This window comes from Moschus berezovskii, chromosome 7 (genome assembly GCF_049115385.1).
Source record: "Moschus berezovskii isolate FMDL1 chromosome 7, NW_MosBer_1.0, whole genome shotgun sequence".
Classification (NCBI taxonomy): Eukaryota; Metazoa; Chordata; class Mammalia; order Artiodactyla; family Moschidae; genus Moschus; species Moschus berezovskii.
Window position 1 is genome coordinate 33,775,929 of NC_142466.1, and position 18,519 is coordinate 33,794,447.

An 18,519-nucleotide genomic window follows, 5' to 3' on the forward strand; every position below is an offset into this window, starting at 1 on the left:
TAATCATGAAAGATCATCATAAAATTTTTTAAAAACTAAAGTAACCGTAATGTACAATAAGATACTGGTTAAATAAGATGACATATCAAAATAAAAGATATTATAATTCTAAAAATATTATCTTCTCTTGAAGAAAATGGTAATTATATTCCTCTTGTAAAAAATGAACCAACATGTCAGTGACATGCCTAAATCACACTGCCTTGTTCTCCTTGCCTGGAAATAAGTAGAGGGATCCAAAATGGACAAATATCTGACCAACAGAAGGATGGACTCAGAAAGACAAATCCAGAAGAGAAAAATCAATATATAAACAGTGTCTATAATGGAAGAGGAAGCTAGTTTTTCTGGAAGAAGCCCAGAGAGGCTCTAATTACCAATTAGTAAGTACAGAATCAAGATGACTAACTAAAGAACCATTAATCAAAATCTGGGGTTCCCATTCATCCACGTTCAGAAGAGCTACCTGCAATATTTGCTTACAATAAATGGCCCAAGACTACTCGAAAGAACCATGTTCCTGAAAATGTCCCCACTATGGTTGTGGGGACAAACAATACAATCAGAAAAGGGAATGACTTAAGAGTCTACTTTTCATTCTGTATAGTGAAGCCCATTTGCCATACATCCCTCAGGAAAGCTTGTTGATAGTCCCCTCCCTTCTCTTACACAGTATCCATAGTCAATCCTCTCATTCAAGGGAGAAACATTTTGGTAAACAAATATAGAAAAATGCAAAGTCAATTCATTAAAGCAACATTTCTACATTATGCAATTTACACTTTCACACAAAAATATGACAGTAAAGAACCATCATACACTTGAAGGAAACCATCAGCATTAAAGTAAAAAAGTAGGAATAAAAGTTACCTAGCAGGAAACAATGGCAAGCCACTCCAGTACTATTGCCTAGAAAATCCCCTGGATGGAGGAGCCTGGTAGGCTGCAGTCCGTGGGGTCGCTAAGGGTCGGACACAACTGAGCAACTTCACTTTCACACATTGGAGAAGGAAATGGCAACCCACTCCAGTGTTCTTGCCTGGAGAATCCCAGGGATGGGGGAGCCTGGTGGGCTTCCGTCTATGGGGTCACACAGAGTCGGACACGACTGAAGTGACGCAGCAGCAGCAGCAGCAGCAGGAAACAAAGATAAAGTCAGAAACAGAAAAGAACTAAAAAATTATCATCAGAAAGATTTAAAAGTTATTCTTTTAAAGAAGACTTATGAAAAAGTAAAAATCAAATAAGAAAAACCTTAGAAATAAAAAATTGACTTCTAAAATTAAAAAACATCTATATATTGATTCAAAAAAACATAATAAAACTACTCGGGAGATAAAATTAAAAGATGGAAGATAAGATGGAAAAGAAGGCCAAGTCCAGAAGGTCTAACCTCTAAGAGTGTGAAGAACAAACAAGGAGGAAAATATGAAAATCATATTTTTCTTCAATTAAAGTAAAACCTTAAGTCTTGATATTGAAAGAACCCCACAAAGGCTGAGAATTCTGAATTTTTAAAAGATTCAAATTAATAAACAATGCTGAAATTTTAAAATATATAGAGAGAATCCTAAAAACTTCAAGCAAGCTACCTAGAAAGAAATAAGAATCTCACTTGCACTGGGATCACAAGTACACTTGATAACACCACTGCTATACTTTAAAAAAATCTGAGGGAAATTAGATGGACTGAAAATTTATGTTCAGCTAAAGTATCAATCAAACATAAGTACAAAAGAAAGACATTTTGGGCATACAAGGAGTCAGAAAATGAACCAGTTATGCATCCCTCCTGAGAAAAAAAAACTTCAAAAATATAATCCAACAAAAGAAAAAAGATGTGGGATTCTAGAAACTCTGGAGCTAGCTCAGGAGTGCAATAAACAGAAATCTTAGATGACAGCCATGAGTAGGTTTAAAAACCAATTGGCCAAAATTCATACCATAAACCAAAGGGCCCAAGGAAGAATGTCTTCAGCACACCATTTAAATGTTTGAACACTGACATTCTTTACGGTAAGAAATATTAGAAAAGAAAAGCAATTAGAAATACCAGGGAGAAAAAAATGTTGTCTAGGAAGACCAAGGCACAAATATAAAATGATTTAAATGTGGCAAAATTTGCATAATTAATGGGCTATAAAAAAGAAATTCTATTTGACATTGATATTTAGAATATTCTTTCTTTAATCATACTATTTCCCATATCAAGTCCAAACTTATTACATGGTTCTCAAGGAAAGAAATATTTATGTAACTAAAAAATTAGAAATGCAAATTACAGGTTTCCAATTTTAAAGGTCAATTTGAATTCCAAGGTATCTAATCATATGATCTATGGACATCAGAATTACCTGGAAAGCTTAAAGACTCCTGGGTCTCCTCTTGCATTTTAGTCAGTTCAATTCAGTCACTCAGTCATGTCTGACTCTTTGCAACCCCATGGACTGCAGCATGCCAGGCTTCCCTGTCCATCACCAACTCCTGGAGCTTACTCAAACTCATGTCCATACAATCGGTGATGCTATCCAATCATCTCATCCTCTGTTGTCCCCTTCTCCTCCTGCCTTCAATCTTTCCAGGCATTAGAGTCTTTTCCAGTGAGTCAGTTCTTTGCATGAGGTGGCCAAAGTATTGAAGTTTCAGCTTCAGCATCAGTCCTTCCAGTGAGTATTCAGGACTGATTTCCTTTAGGATGGACTTGTTGGATCTCCTTGCAGTCCAATGGACTCTTAAGAGTCTACTCCAACACCGCAGTTCAAAAGCATCAATTCTTTGGCACTCAGCTTTCTTTCCAGTCCAACTCTCATATCCACACATGACGACTAGAAAAACCATAGCTTTGACTAAGACAGACCTTTTCTGGCAAAGTAATATCTCTGCTTTTTAATATGCTGTCTAGGTTGGTCATAGCTTTTCTTCCAAGGAGCAACCGTCTTTTAATTTCATGGCTGCAGTCACCATCCCCAGTGATTTTGGAGTCCCCCAAAATGAAGTCTGTCACTGTTTCCATTGTTTCCCCATCTATTTGCAATAAAGTGATGAGACTGGATGCCATGATCTTAGTTTTCTGTATGTTGAGTTTTAAACCAACTTTTTCACTCACCTCTTTCACTTTAATCAAGAGGCTCTTTAGTTCTTCTTCACTTTCTGCCATAGGGGTGGTGTCATCTGCATATGAGGTTATTGATATTTCTCCCAGCAATGTTGATTCCAGCTTGTGCTGCATCCAGCCCAGCATTTCACATGATGTGCTCTGTATATAAGTTAAATAAGCAGGATGACAATATACAGCCTTGACGTACTCCTTTCCTGATTTGGAACCAATCTGCTGTTTCATGTCCAATTCTAAGTGTTGTTTCTCAACCTGCAAACAGATTTCTCAGGAGGCAGGTAAGGTGGTTTGGTATTCCCATATCTTAAAGAATTTTTCACAGTTTCTTGTGATCCATATAGTCAAAGGCTTTGGCGTAGTCAATAAAGCAGAAGTATATGTTTTCCTGGAACTCTCTTGCTTTTTCAGTGATCCAGCAGATGTTGGCAATTTGATCTCTGGTTCCTCTGCCTTTGCTAAATCCAGCTTGAACATCTGCATTTTAATAAATTCTCCAAATATAAAGTTTTGAAGATCATGGCTATAAAGCAATAACCTCCAAAATTTCCCATTACCTACATTATGAGCAAAAGGCTTCTGAGTACTCACCCCAAAACATATATGTATATTTATTTATAAATTATTGATACACTTTTACGTGACCATATATTATATATATTATAAAATGTGAAAAATAAAAATCTTAAAGAATGAGAAAAATGGCTTAAAATTATTTTATTTTATTGTTTCTGTCTCAACCAAGAATATTAACCAGGGAAAATTAAGAGCAGCTTTAGAAAGTTGTAAAAAAAATATATACAAATAAAAGGAGAGAAGGATAATGAAAGAATCACAGAAATGACAAAAGAAATCCCAAGAATATATCTTCTAAAGGTCTATTCTACTAAAAAACAGAGAAAACTGAGAGGGATCACATTTAATTTCAAGAAAGTTTGAGGAACTAACAAGGGTACTTCAACAAAAGACTTAATTCTGATCATCCAAAGGGAAAAACTGATTGATGAATTAGACATACAAGACCATGAAAAGAAACTATTTTCAAAGTTCACAATAATCAAGAATGCTAAAATTAGACATAGGCATGTATCACAGATTTTTCAAAGTCAAATTCCAGACAATGTTAGAATGATCCCAGGGCTAGAAACTCCAAAGGTGAATACAGTTCAAGTTATCATAAAATGATATTCAGATTATATAATCATAATTCCAATAAAGAAAAAGGAAAAGGCAACCATATGCTTAGCTTCTCATTTACAAAATGTAATGAAATCCATTTAATAGGAAAGTGTTTTAATTGCTATGTAAGTGTCATGGGACTACTGTCTACCAAATGTTTGATAAAGAGTACCCAGCATCACTCCACTGTTTCTAATGACCAAGGAGAGGCCCAATAATCTATAGTTAAATGACTGGGCATCCCCTACAGAGTAATACAGAGTGCTGAGTGAAATCTCTCAACCTATTCCAGAACACTTACTCTATTCCGGCAAGGTCATCTCAGGCTCTCAAGTACACACTCCAATTATCTTAGGGGAAAAAAACTAAGCCATGTCTAGGAAAGATCATGTCTAGGAGGGTACCTACAGGGGCAGTCTCTGAAGCCAAACAACAGGAACTTCTCCAATTTTTAAAGTTGAGCAGAAAAAGCTCAAACACGCACGCACATACACACACACACAGTGTGTAGGTCACAGCTGTATCTCTTACCTGCAAACTTCCCAAATATATCAGAATATGAGCAGAAGATAAGGCTTAGCTGTACTAAGCAAACCAACACACCTTGAAATAAGTCAAATAATTATAATATCATGCCCAACTTTCCTCTGGAAATCAAATGAACCTCTTGAGGAGAGTAACGCTGTGTTAATTTTAATAATGAAAAGAAACAAATTTGATAAACTAAATACCAATAGAAAAATAACTTAGTAACTCACCTTTCCACAACCAAACTGACTGCTTGTGTGACATCTGGATTTGTCACCTGGAGGCGTTTCCACAAAGACCATACGAATTCTTTATCAGCCTTAAAGAAATAAAAGACAGACATTTTAAATACATTGCTTTGTAGCTATAGCAAAGAAGGTAAGATAGTGCCTTAAATCTAAAAATTTAAAAACATAATTACTTGACCCCTAGTTCTTTTAACTATAAAACAGAATCTTGAAAAGCAGAATAGGAAAGCTTAATTTTAAAATTTTCTTACACCTGTAACCCACATTTAAAGGTGCAAACATTGAAATGCTGAATATCAAGGTAAATTTGTTCTAAAATAAGATTGTCCTCTAGCTACTGATCCACCTTTCAGCTGCCCTTTTCAGCAAAATTCCTTAAAAGTGTTGCCTACAATCACTGTCTTCTTCCTCATCCCCATTCACCTGTAACCTCCCCAGTCAGATTTCCCTCCCCACCATAATGCTAAAATCATTTTTCAAGGTCCTCGATATTAAGAAATGTTAATAGGCACCTTCAGAGAAGGCGATGGTACCCCACTCCAGTACCCAGTACTCTTGCCTGGAAAATCCCATGGAAGGAGGAGCCTGGTAGGCTGCAGTCCATGCGATCGCCAAAAGTCGGACATGACTGAGCAACTTCACTTTCACTTTTCACTTTCATGCATTGGAGAAGGAAATGGCAACCCACTCCAGTGTTCTTGCCTGGAGAATCCCTGGGACGGGGGAGCCTGGTGGCTGCCATCTATGGGGTCGCACAGAGTCAGACACGACTGAAGCGACTTCGCAGCAGCAGCAAGAGGCACCTCAAATTTAATCTATCCAAAATAAAGTTCTTGACTTCCTATTCTCTCACAAACCTGCCCTCTCTGCCTCTCAGAAAATGACCCCACCACCTACTCAATGTTCAAAGACTTAAGATCTGGAGTCAATCTTGCTTGCTCTTTCTTCACATTTCATATCCAATCCATTACTAAATCCTATTAGACTTACCTACAAAATACATCCCAATTCTAAATGCTTTCACCACCATCATCCTAGTGTAAGTCAACTCCACCTCTTGCCTAGTTCTCTACAATAGCCCCATGGGCTCCTGACAGCTAAAAATCTTCTAATAGATTTGTTACATTAGGAAAACAATCCAGATTCTATCAAAGTCACATGATCCCATACCATCTGGCCCTACATACACCTCTCCAACCTCACCTATCACTCTGTTCACAAGAACCTTCTTGCTCTGCTTCTACCAGGTCCTTCGTACATATAACAGCAGATTTTCATGTACATTATTACTTCACTTCACTCAAGACACTATTTAAATGTTACCTCTTCAAGAAAGTCTTCCCTACATACATCAAAACCCACAAGTCTCTCGTAACTGCTTAGCCTATTTAATGTTTTTCAAATCACATTTCATTTTGTAATACTATATTTGCTGGCTGTTTACTTGTTTGGGATTACTTGAATGGCATTTCTGTCTCCATTATCCATTCTCCCCTTCCTCTTGGTGATAGAAATCATTTTAGCTCTGTGCTGTCAACTAAAAGACCGGCCTTTCTTACCTACCAGCCTCTAACCTGGGCTCTGTGACTGAATTCTGCCAATGAAATATAAGTGTCATTGAAAATTCTAAATTGACTTAGGTCTTCCAATGTAGACACAGGAATGTAGGAAATCCAACTGAGGTATTTAAAATCCTAAAAGATGATGCTGTTAAAAGTGCTGTACTCAGTATGGCAGCAAATTTGGGAAACTGAACAGTGGCCACAGGACTAGAAAAGGTGTTTTCATTCCAGTTCGAAAGAGAGCAATGCCAAAGAATATTCAAATACCATACAGTTCTGTTCATTCCACATGCTAGTAAGGTTATGCCCAAAATCCTCTAAGCTAGATTCAGCAGTATGTGAACAGACAAGTTTCAGATATATCAGCTAGGTTTCAAAAAGACATAGGAACCAAAGATCAAATTGCCAACACTCACTGGATGGTAGAGAAAGCAAGGGAATTCCAAAAAAACATCTACTTCTACTTCATTGACTATGCTAAAGCCTTTGACTGTGTGGATCACAACAAACTGTGAAATATTCTTAAAGAAACAGGAATACCAGACCACCTTACTTGTCTCCTGAGAAATCTGTATGGAGGTCAAAAAGCAACTTTTAAAACCAGACACGGAAAAACCGAGTGGTTCAAAATTGAGAAAGGAGTATGACAAGGCTGTATACTATCACCCTGTTTATTTAACTTCTATGCAGAGTACATCATATGAAATACCAGGCTGGATAAATCACAAGCTGGAATCAAGATTGCCAGCAGAAATATCAACAACCTCAGATATGCAAATGATACCCTAATGCAAAAAAGCAAAAAGGAACTGAAAAGCCTCTGGATGAGGGTGAAAGAGAAGAGTGAAAAAACTGGCTTAAAACTCAACATTCAAAAAACTAAGATCATGACATTCGGTCCCATAATTTCATGGCAAACAGATGGGAATACAATGGAAACAATGACAGACTTTATTTTCTTGGGCTCCAAAATCACTGCTGATTGTGACTGTAGCCAAAAAATTAAAAGACGCTTGCCCCTTGGAAGAAAAGCTATGACAAACCTAAACAGCATATTCAAAAGTAGAGACATCACTTTGCTGAAAAACATCCATATAGTCAAAGTTATGGTTTTTCCAGTAGTTATCTATGGATGTGAGTGTTGGACCATAGAGAAGGCTGTGCATCAAAGAACTGATGCTTTCAAATTGTGGTACCACAACTCTTCTTCCCACAGTTAATCACTTTTTCTTCAGCTAAGTGTATGTATTGTGAAAGTGAAGTCACTCAGCCATGTCCAACTCTTTGCAACCCCATGGACTGTAGCCTACCAGGCTCCTCCGTCCATGGGATTTTCCAGGCAAGAGTACTGTAGTGGTTGCCATTTCCTTCTCCAGGGGACCTTCCCGCCCAGGGATCGAACCTTGGTCTCCTGCTTTGTAGGCAGACGCTTTTACCGTCTGAGCCACCAGGCAAGTTTCTGTATGTTGCTTGCTAATGTGGGACCATATGAAAAAAAGTTGAAATCACAATCACATAGAGTAAGATGAAATATTCATATTAAGAGAAACACTTGGAACAGAGATTGCTTTCTATTACATGCTTAATTCTGACTCATTCCGATGGACTGAAATAGTACATGGAATCACTTTCTTTCTCTTCACCAAGTATATATAATTGAATTCCTTTAAGCTAAGTTAAATGTTCAGACTTAAATTGAAAAAAGTGGGGAAAACCACTAGACCACTCAGGCATGACCTAAATCAAATCCCTTATGACTATACAGTGGAAGTGAGAAATAGATTTAAGGGACTATATCTGATAGATAGACTGCCTGATGAACCATGGACAGAGGTTCGGGACATTGTACAGGAGACAGGGATCAAGACCATCCCCATGGAAAAGAAGTGGAAAAAAGCAAAATGGCTGTCTGAGGAGGCCTTACAAATAGCTGTGAAAAGAAGAGAAGCGAAAAGCAAAGGAGAAAAGGAAAGATACAAGCATCTGAATGCAGAGTTCCAAAGAATAGAAAGGAGAGATAAGAAAGCCTTCCTCAGAGATCAATGCAAAGAAATAGAGGAAAACAATAGAATGGGAAAGACTAGAGATCTCTTCAAGAAAACTAGAGATAACAAGGGAACATTTCATGCAAAGATGGGCTCAATAAAGGACAGAAATGGTATGGACCTAACAAAAGCAGAAGATATTAAGAAGAGGTGGCAAGAATACACAGAAGAACTATACAAAAAAGATCTTCATGACCCATGATGGTGTGATCACTCACCTAGAGCCAGACATCCTGGAATGTGAAGTCAAGTGGGCCTTAGGAAGTATCACTATGAACAAAGCTGGTGGAGGTGATAGAATTCCAGTTGAGCTATTTCAAATCCTAAAAGATGATGCTGTGAAAGTGCTACATCCAATATGCAAGCAAATTTGGAAAACTCAGCAGTGGCCACAGGACTGGAAAAGGTCAGTCTTCATTCCAATCCCGAAGAAACGCAATGCCAAAGAATGCTCAAACTACCACACAACTGCACTCATCTCACACGCTAGTAAAGTCATGCTCAAAATCCTCCAAGCCAGGCTTCAGCAATACGTGAACGGGGAATTTCCAGATGTTCAAGCTGGTTTTAGAAAAGGCAGAGGAACCAGAGATCAAATTGCCAACATCTGCTGGATCACCAAAAAAGCAAGAGAGTTCCAGAATAACATCTATTTCTGCTTTATTGACTATGCCTAAGTCTCTGACTGTGTGGCTCCCAATAAACTGTGGAAAATTCTGAAAGAGATGGGAATACCAGACCACCTCATCTGCCTCTTGAGAAACTTGTATGCAGGTCAGGAAGCAACAGTCAGAAATCGACAAGGAACAGACTGGTTCAAAACAGGAAAAGGAGTATGTCAAGGCTGTATATTGTCACCCTGCTTATTTAACTTATATGAAGAGTACATCATGAGAAACGCTGGGCTGGAGGAAGCACAAGCTGGAATCAAGATTGCCGGGAGAAATATCAATAACCTCAGATATGGAGATGACACCACCCTTATGGCAGAAATTGGAGAACTAAAGAGCCTCTTGATGAAAGTGAAAGAGGAGAGTGAAAAAGTTGGCTTAAAGCTCAACATTCAGAAAACTAAGATCATGGCATCAAGTCCCATCACTTCATGGCAAATAGATGGGGAAACAGTGGAAACAGTGGCTGATTTTATTTTTCTGAGCTCCACTGCAGATGGTGACTGCAGCCATGAAATTAAAAGATGCTTACTCCGGGAGTTGGTGATGGACAGGGAGGCCTGGCGGGCTGTGATTCATGGGGTCGCGGACAGTCGGACACGACTGAGCGACTGAACTGAACTGAACTCCTTGGAAGGAAAGTTATGACCAACCTAGACAGCATATTAAAAATCAAAGACATTACTTTGCCAACAAAGGTCCATCTAGTCAAGGCTATGGTTTTTCTAGTGGTCATGGATGGATGTGAGACTTGGACTGTGAAGAAAGCTGAGTGAAGAATTGATGCTTTTGAACTGTGGTGTTGGAGAAGACTATTTTGAGAGCCCCTTGGACTGCAAGGAGATCCAACCAGTCCATCCTAAAGGAGATCAGTCCTGGGTGTTCATTGGAAGGACTGATGTTGAAGCTGAAACTCCAATATTTTGGCTACCTCATGCGAAGAGCTGACTCACTGGAAAAGACTTTGATGTTGGGAAAGATTGAAGGCAGGAGGAGAAGGGGACGACAGGGGAAGATATGATTAGATGGCATCACCAACTCAATGGACATGAGTCTGGGTAAATTCCAGGAGCTGGTGATGCACAGGGAGGCCTGGCGTGCTGCGGTTCATGGGGTCGCAAAGAGTCAGACACGACTAAGCGACTGAACTGAACTGAACTGAAGTTAAATGTGGGGAAAAAAACAACTTAAGGGATGCTGCAACTTATGACCAGAGACTAATTAATTAACAGAGTTCTTTTTCCCAAACTGCCTATTTGACCCATTACTCGGTTTTGAAATCAATTTAGTATACTAATTTAGCAGCACTTTCTTAAATAATAGATTTTAAAAGAAAATATCAGAGTTCATGACACACAGGGTAAAATGTTCTTTATGATAGTGTGTGAATGTGTATATATGTGTATACACATAATGCTGCTAAGTCAATTCAGTCGTGTCCGACTCTGTGTGACCCCATAGACGGCAGCCCACCAGGCTCCCCCGTCCCTGGGATTCTCCATAGGAATGTGTATATTCCTATTATGGTGATACATAAAATGAATTTATTTTGGGTACAATTGTTGACAGTTGTGGAAAACAAAGGGTTAATACTATGTATTCGTGGATACTGTGATTTCTAGTTGAATAAGTAAGTGGAAGAACTAATTTGAAAATTATGAAAGTGAATCTTTAATTACTTAAATGCCTTTTATAAAACAATTCAATTATTATGTCTGCCAAGTTTCCCAAAAAGCAGGAGTATGACTTGACTGAAACTTTATGGTATGGGATAGCGCCAACCTCATCTCACATTACTGAAATGCCTATGATCATCTAAAAGTGTCAATACTAAAAATCTCAAGAACCATTGTTTTAGGCCAACTATGACCATCTCAATTCTTACAGCTGCCTAGCCACATTTTTAAAGAATATAAAAGTGAATGGATTGGGAGAGAGGGTCATTGGGTTATTTCCAACAGAGAGATTTCTCAATCAAAGCGGTCACAAAAGTAAATATATTAGTTCCTTATGCAACTAAGGACACAACTATGGAAAATATGGAGTAAGGGGTGGGGGAGAAAAGGTGTAGAAGATATGGGCAAAGCTATCTCAAATTAAGGCTTGTCAAAGTAACAAAGGCCTTCATCATGGATTCACATCTTTACCCTAAAGTTAAGAGCTTCTTGATGAAGGTGAAAGAGGAGGTGAAAAAGCTGGCTTAAAACTCAACATTCAAAAAACTAAGATCACGGCATCTGGTTCCATCACTTTATGGCAAAGAGACGGGGGGAAACTGGAAGCAGCGACCGATCTTCTTTTCTTGGTCTATAAAATCACTGCAGACAGTGACTGAAACCATGAAATTAAAAAATGCTTGCTCCTTAGAAGGAAAGCTATGACAAACCTAGACAACATATTAAAAAGCAGAGACATTACTTTGTCGACAAAGGTACATACAGTCAACACTGATTTTTCCAGTCATCATGTACAGATGTGAGAGTTGGACCATAAAGAAGGCTGAGAAACGAAGAATAGATGCTTTCAAACTGTGGTGCTGGAGAAGACTCTAGAGAGTTCCTTGGACTGCAAGGAGATCAAATCTATCAATCCTAAAGGAAATCAACTCTGAATATTCATGGGAAGGACTGATGCTGTAGCTGAAGTTCCAATACTTTGGCCACCTGATGCGAAGAGCTAATTCACTGGAAAAGACCCTGGTGCCGGGAAAGATGCAAAGCAAAAGAGAAGGGGGTTGGCAGAGGATGAGATGGTTAGATAGCATCATCAACTCAATGGTCATAAACCTGAGTAAAACCCAGGAGATAGTAAAGGACACGGGAGCCTGGGCTCGCTGCAGTCCACAGGGTCACAAAGAGTCAGACACAGTTTAGTCACTGAACAACAAGATGAAGGGTGGGTTTCCCTGGTGGCTCAGTGGTAAAGAATTCACCTGCCAAACCAGAGACATGGGTACGAACGCTGGGTCAGGAAGATTCCCTGGAGAAGGAAATGGCAATTCATTCCAGTATTCTTGCCTGGTAAAACATATGGACAGAGGAGCCTGGTGAGGTACAGTCCATGAAGTCGCAAAAAAGTTAGATGTGATTTAGCGACTAAACAAGTCTTTTATTTATCCCTATGCTCCTTAACCACTAACGAATAGAAACAGTACATTGAAAACAGGACATTGAAAAGGAAGAAGTCACATAATAACTCCCCTATTTGTTTAAACAAAGACATATTCAGCGCTTCCCAGGTGGCTCAGTGGTAAAGAATCTGTCTGCAATGCAGGAGATACAAGAGACATGAGTTTGATCCCTGGGTTGGAAAGATCCCCTGGAGAAGGAAATGGCAACCCACTCTAGTATTCTTGCCTGGAGAATTCCATGGATGGAGGAGCCCGTGGGCTACAGTCCAAGAGGTCGCAAAAGAGTTGGATACAACTTAGTGATTAAACAACATTTCAGTTTGAACAAGACTGTTCTGGCTTTACATTCTTGACCCAGTCAGGAAAATCCTACAAAAGGGACAACAGAATCAAATAGAACAAACTGTGAGAATGAAATTTATGAATTTTTATTAATCTAAACTTATGATATTTTATAGTTACCGTGCTCTTTAGCAGTTCTTAATGGGTTCTATCTTTAAGATAGAGTGACTCAAAGACTTACTGCTGAGCAAATTCCCAACATTTAGTCACCCTATCCTGTTAAAGGTTCTGGTAAAATCATAAAAGAGATGGTGGTAAGGACACAAAACTTTCCAAACGTGAGTACTCAAGACACCTTTGGTATTCACAAACTACACAAAAAACGGGAAAGTAATGTTAAGGTAATTGATTTAGTAAATGCTTTTCACAGGCAACATGACATGAAATTAACATTTCTCACTAGAGAAATATGGAATTAACATAGTTGGTTAATAAATATCTAGCATCCTCTACTATGTGTGAAAATTCCCAGTCTGAGACTCCCTAAAAATTATTGGTCTGTTTTAAAAACTTCAGTTTTTACTTAAGAACAAGGGCAAGTGTGGATCTGATGAGTAAAAACAGGCTCCTTCATTGATGGGTTTTATTTTATTAAAAGTGCTTCCACTTTCCTGTTCCACATTTCAACTCTGGGATTGCATTCCTACTGCACGAAGTACCACTACAGTCAGAACAGAGAACTTGAGCTTAGGGGCGGTGGGGTGCGTCCGCCCGTTTTGGTGGGATCCAAGTGAAGGCAACCAAACCAACCAAACCAGGGACGGCCTCGGCTGTCCCTGCCCCGCCAAGGTCCGGAGAAGGGCGGGAGCCGGAGGTCGCCTAGCTGGGCGCGGCCGCCTCCCTCTGCAGCGAGCCGCGGGCCCGGCTGGGTGCGGGAGCCGGGACGGAGCGCCGCGGGGCAGAGGTGGGTGGGTCCTAAACCCGCGCGGCGACACAGACGAAGGCAGAGGGAGAGGGACGCGGCCCCAGCCCCGCTGTGGAGGGGAAAGGCCGGAGGCCACTTCGATACCTGACACAGGGCCAGCTCCTCCTTTACGCTGCTCAGCTCTTCCTCCAGCAGCTGCGTCCGGGTCACCACCGCCTCCTCTACCGAGATGCCCTCTAGCCGCATGGACCCCATGGGCGCGCTGAGGAGGGGAGCCTGAGCCGGAGCTGTCCCCGCTGGCCCTCGCTGGCCCTCTGACCCTTCTTCGCCCCGCCAGGGGAAATCGCTTTTGTCCACGACGCCCTCCCGCGCTGCGCCCTCAAGACCCGCGGTCTCGCTGCGCACGGCGTGCGCCACAGCCCTCCGGCCGACACGTGGGGACCAGGGCCCCAGCTGTCGCGCCGGAGGCGGAGGCAGCCGTGAGGGCGGCGACCGCGCCGCCATTGCCGCGGCTGCTAACGGGTCAGGTTCCCTCTAGGAAACTCCACCTCCCCTTCCCCATCCTGGCGAGCCCGAAGCCCCGCGCCGCGCATGCGCCGGCTTTTTCCCGCCTTGGCGCGCGGGGTCTCGCGCGCGCGGGTCCTGGCTGGCTTCCCACGGGCCGCGCGCCCGGCGCGAGCGTCGGCGGCGCACGCGTCCTGGGCCGGAGGAGTTAGTCCGGCCCGCCCTGCACCGCGCCCTTGAGTGCGCTGGTCAGCGTTCAACCCGCCGCTCCACGACTTCCCGTCCATCTAAAACCCCACCCGCCGCTACTTTGCCCCTAGCTTACACCCCACTTCTTAAAGCCTTTCTTGACAAGCCCCTAGCCCCAGATGATCCCTAACTGCGAATTCCTCCGCCTTCAAGACCCTTGCCAACTGGTTTGTCACGTTTCACTGACCGCCCTGGAGTGTTAGTTACAGGGCTAATCCCTCCAGCGCTGTTGTAAGCGCCTTGAGGATCAAGGAACGAGTTTTACACTTAAATGTTTTCTTCACACCCTTTAGCAAAACTGCTTTACGTCCAGCTGACAACCAGCTGACTGATGTCTAGGAGATGTGGAAAGCCTTGTGCTGAGCTGGGACTATCGGGCAGATTTCCCATTGGAATTATGATCCCTTGTGCACCTTTGTCTTCTGTTTTGCGAGAGTCATGATTTCCTTTTTTTTAATGTCAACTTCTTTATGCAGTTGGCTGCGTATCAGAGTGAGTGTGACCCGCATTCTCCAGAGTTTGAATCCTCGGACCAGTTTGAAATTAGTAATTTGGAGCGTGGTTAAAGAAAAAACAGCCAGCTTACTTTATTGTTCATTCTCTTTTTTTTTCTTTTTTTCCCCCCTCCTTCCTTCCTGCTTTCTTTCTTTATCACTTTTGAATAAGAAATAACCTCCTCTTTTTCTGTCATTGAAACACATCCTACGTGTAATGAGTTTCATAAGGGGATGAGCGTTGTGCTAGCCATCAGGTTCTACCAAAGGCTAGATCACTGTCCTCTGCTGTAAAGATTGCAGAGCACATGGCGAGCTGCGGTGGGGTGGGGAGAACTGTGGAGATAGGGAGGTGACTGCTTTAACTGATGACTTCTTCATTTAATCAGAATTACCACTCTGTGCCAGAATCTAGTCAGCACCTCAAAAGACACCCTCCCAATCAGAATTCTGCTGAGGCAGGATGATTGGACTTCCTTCCCACTGAAGGTGAGTACTTAACAAAATTTATAAAAGGATTGCATTAGAAAAAGTATATATAATCCTGTCTTAAAACCAGTTACTGGGACTTCCCTGATGGTCTAGTGATTTTGAATCTGCCTGTCAATGCAGAGGACAGGTTGGATCCCCGACCCAATAAGATCCCTCCTGCTCTGGGGTCAACGAAGCCCAGGAGCCTAAGAAGCCTAGGTGCCTAGAGCCTGATCTTTGCAAAAAGAGAAGCCACTGCAATGGGAAGCCTGAGCAGGGCAACTAGAGAGTAGCCCCTGCTTGCAACAGCTAGAGAAAAGCGTTTGTAGCAGTGAAGACCAAGCACAGCCAAAAATAAATAAATAAATCTTTCTTTTAAAAGAGGTGAATACAAAAGTTCTTTTATTTTTTTTTTTAGGTCATATATTTTATTTATGTATTTTTAGGAAAATATTTATTTATTATTTACTTATTTGGCTGCCCTGGGTCTTATTTGTGACAGGCAGAATCTTTAGTTGCGGCATGTGGGATCTCATTCCCTGACCAGGGATCAAACCCGGGCCTGCATTGGGAGTGTGGAATCTTAGCCACTGGACCACCAGGGAACTCTCTATTTTGGAATTAATGTAACATCCCTGTTTGCTGTCTGGAACTCAGCAGTTTCCTGGGACGTGGACTTCCAGTGTTAAATTTGGGATGTGTTGTTGTGCTTGGTTGCTCAGTCATGTCCGACTCTTTTCAACCTCATGGACTATAGCCCACCATGCTTCTCTGTCCATGGACTCCAGGCAAGAAAACTGGAGTGGGTTGCCATGCCCTTTTCCAGGGGATCTTCCCAACCCAGGGATCGAACCCAGGTCTCCCACACTGCAGGCAGACTGTTTATTGTCTGGGTCACCAGGGAAGCCCCTAAATTTGGGATAGTCCTGGGCAAGCAGAACAGTAGGTCATCCTCATATTAATTTGCTTGATTTCACAGTAGCTCTTGGAAAGAGGCACCAAATTTATCTCCACTCACAAATCAGGAATCAGGCAAGGAGAGGAAAATGATGTTCCTGAGGCTACAAAGTCAGGGATTGAGTGAGCCTGGGTCTGTATTGAAGTAATCAGGTGTCCACACATGAGCTCCCAGCCCGTCCACTCAAAAGTTCTTTTATTTATTTTTTTTTTTTTTGAACAGAGGAAAATTTATGCGTCGAACCTGGACTGGTCACTTATGATAATATACATGCTACAATTCCATTCTCTCCAATCATTCCACCTTCACCCAAAAGTTCTTTTAAAATAGTAGTTACCATACTGAACATTTACTATATGCTGAGTCCAGTGATAACTACTTTTTATTTATATATACTCATTCAGTTCTTACAACATGAGAGTAAAATAGGTATTATCCTCACTTTACCAGTAAGGAAAGTGAAGAGGGCTGCGCATCCCAGCTTCTCAGCGCTGTCATGGGGGGCTTGCTGAAGAAGACCACTGGCCTGGTGGGACTGGCTGTTTGTGAAACTCCACATGGGAGGCTAAAAATATTGTATACAAAAATTCTTGATGTTCTTGGACGTATCCCTAAAAATGCAGCATATAGAAAGTATACGGAACAGATTACAAATGAGAAGCTGAGTATGGTTAAAGCGGAACCAGATGTTAAAAAACTAGAAGAGCAACTGCAGGGTGGCCAAACAGAAGAGGTGACTCTTCAGGCTGAAAACGAACTAAGTCTGGCAAGAAAAATGATCCACTGGAAACCATGGGAGCCTTTAGTGGAAGAGCCTCCAGCCAGCCAATGGAAATGGCCAATATAAACAGCATTAACTATCTCATCTGTTGATAGGAGACTGATGTAATTAAATATTCTATGTTAAAAAATGTTTCCATATTATTGACATCTTATCATCAAGAAAACTGATACAGAACACATTTAAGCTACTTGTTAAAGTTGATGATGATGGTAATTTGTGAATTCAGTTTTTGGTTTGTAGAGCATTCATTCAAATTATTTCAAAGGTAATTTAAAAAAAAAAACAGGTTGTGGGAAGATTGAAACTTAATTGGAAAAATTCCTATAGATCTTCAGTGTAGGGGCCATATTCGAAAGGTGAAGTGTTTTTAGTAGTATCTTCAACAGATAATTTAATTTTTTCTATTCTGGAACAGAAAAGGTAATTATTATTGTTGTTTAAACAAATTAATAGGTCACTGTTTAAAGTGAAGTAGTAAGGAAAAACCATCAAATTAGAATTCATTGTACAGTTGGGAAAATTGATTTGGTATTTGAAAGAAAGATTTTTATTTATAGTAGTAGTTGGAAAAACTTTTCCTTTTGTCTCATTTAAGGAAATTAGTTTTCTGGCCCTTAGTCTTTAGTTTTCTTGATAACCAAAGTATATCAGGATAGAGAGAAAATATCTGTAAAGGAAGAGACACTAAGAGTTCCTAAAGTTTATCTGACATACAGATAGGCTTATATTCAAAACATCTTAGTTGTATGCTTATAACTTCAAAGTGGGATTGTTAAGTAGTTTTCAATAATTTTCAGTATAAGTGTAGTTGGATATCAAACAGAAGATAACTGCTGTTCAAAGAAAAAAGCAGTTTGGTAAGTTTAAGGTTAAACAAAAATAAAATTACTTTTCATTTGTCCTCAAAAAAAAAAAAAGGAAATTTGAGAAATTCCGCTACCTTGCCTGAAGTCCCACGTTTGGTATTAGAAAAGCTAGAATCTGGTTCCACTTAACTCTAAAACCTGTGCCTTGGATCCCTACCTTCACTCCATACCTGTCACTTGAAATACAGCATTAGTATGATAGCACATGAGACTTCACTGAGTTTAAGTCTGTGGGAATCCCAATCACATGATTCACATGTTTGGCATGAAATCAGTGTCAATGCACATTTCATGGTTATTTGGTACTCACTCAGAAGGGCTTCGGAGAAGGCGATGGCAAGCCACTCCAGTACTCTTGTCTAGAAAATCCCATGGATGGAGGAGCCTGGTAGGCTGCAGTCCATGGGGCCGCTACGAGTCAGATATGACTGAGCAACTTCACTCTCACTTTTCACTTTCACACATTGGAGAAGGAAATGGCAACCTACTCCAGTGTTCTTGCCTGGAGAAT

At 40.8% G+C, this 18,519-nt stretch overlaps 1 protein-coding gene and 1 pseudogene across 1 annotated transcript in view; one reads left to right on the forward strand and one right to left on the reverse strand.

The window, feature by feature from the left end:
* Positions 1-14,322, reverse strand: part of CNTLN (centlein) — a 341,044-nt gene extending 326,722 nt beyond the window's left edge. The window contains exons 1-2 of the mRNA XM_055428174.2: positions 13,827-14,322; positions 5,050-5,138 (exon numbers count right to left, since the gene is read on the reverse strand). Of these exons, the coding sequence (XP_055284149.2) occupies positions 5,050-5,138; positions 13,827-14,186 (449 nt within the window). The 5' untranslated portion in view covers positions 14,187-14,322. The remainder of the gene's footprint in view (positions 1-5,049; positions 5,139-13,826) is intronic.
* Positions 14,323-16,854: 2,532 nt separating this feature from the next.
* LOC129557319 (NADH dehydrogenase [ubiquinone] 1 alpha subcomplex subunit 5 pseudogene) lies at positions 16,855-17,205 on the forward strand (annotated as a pseudogene).
* The last annotated feature ends 1,314 nt before the right edge of the window (positions 17,206-18,519 follow it).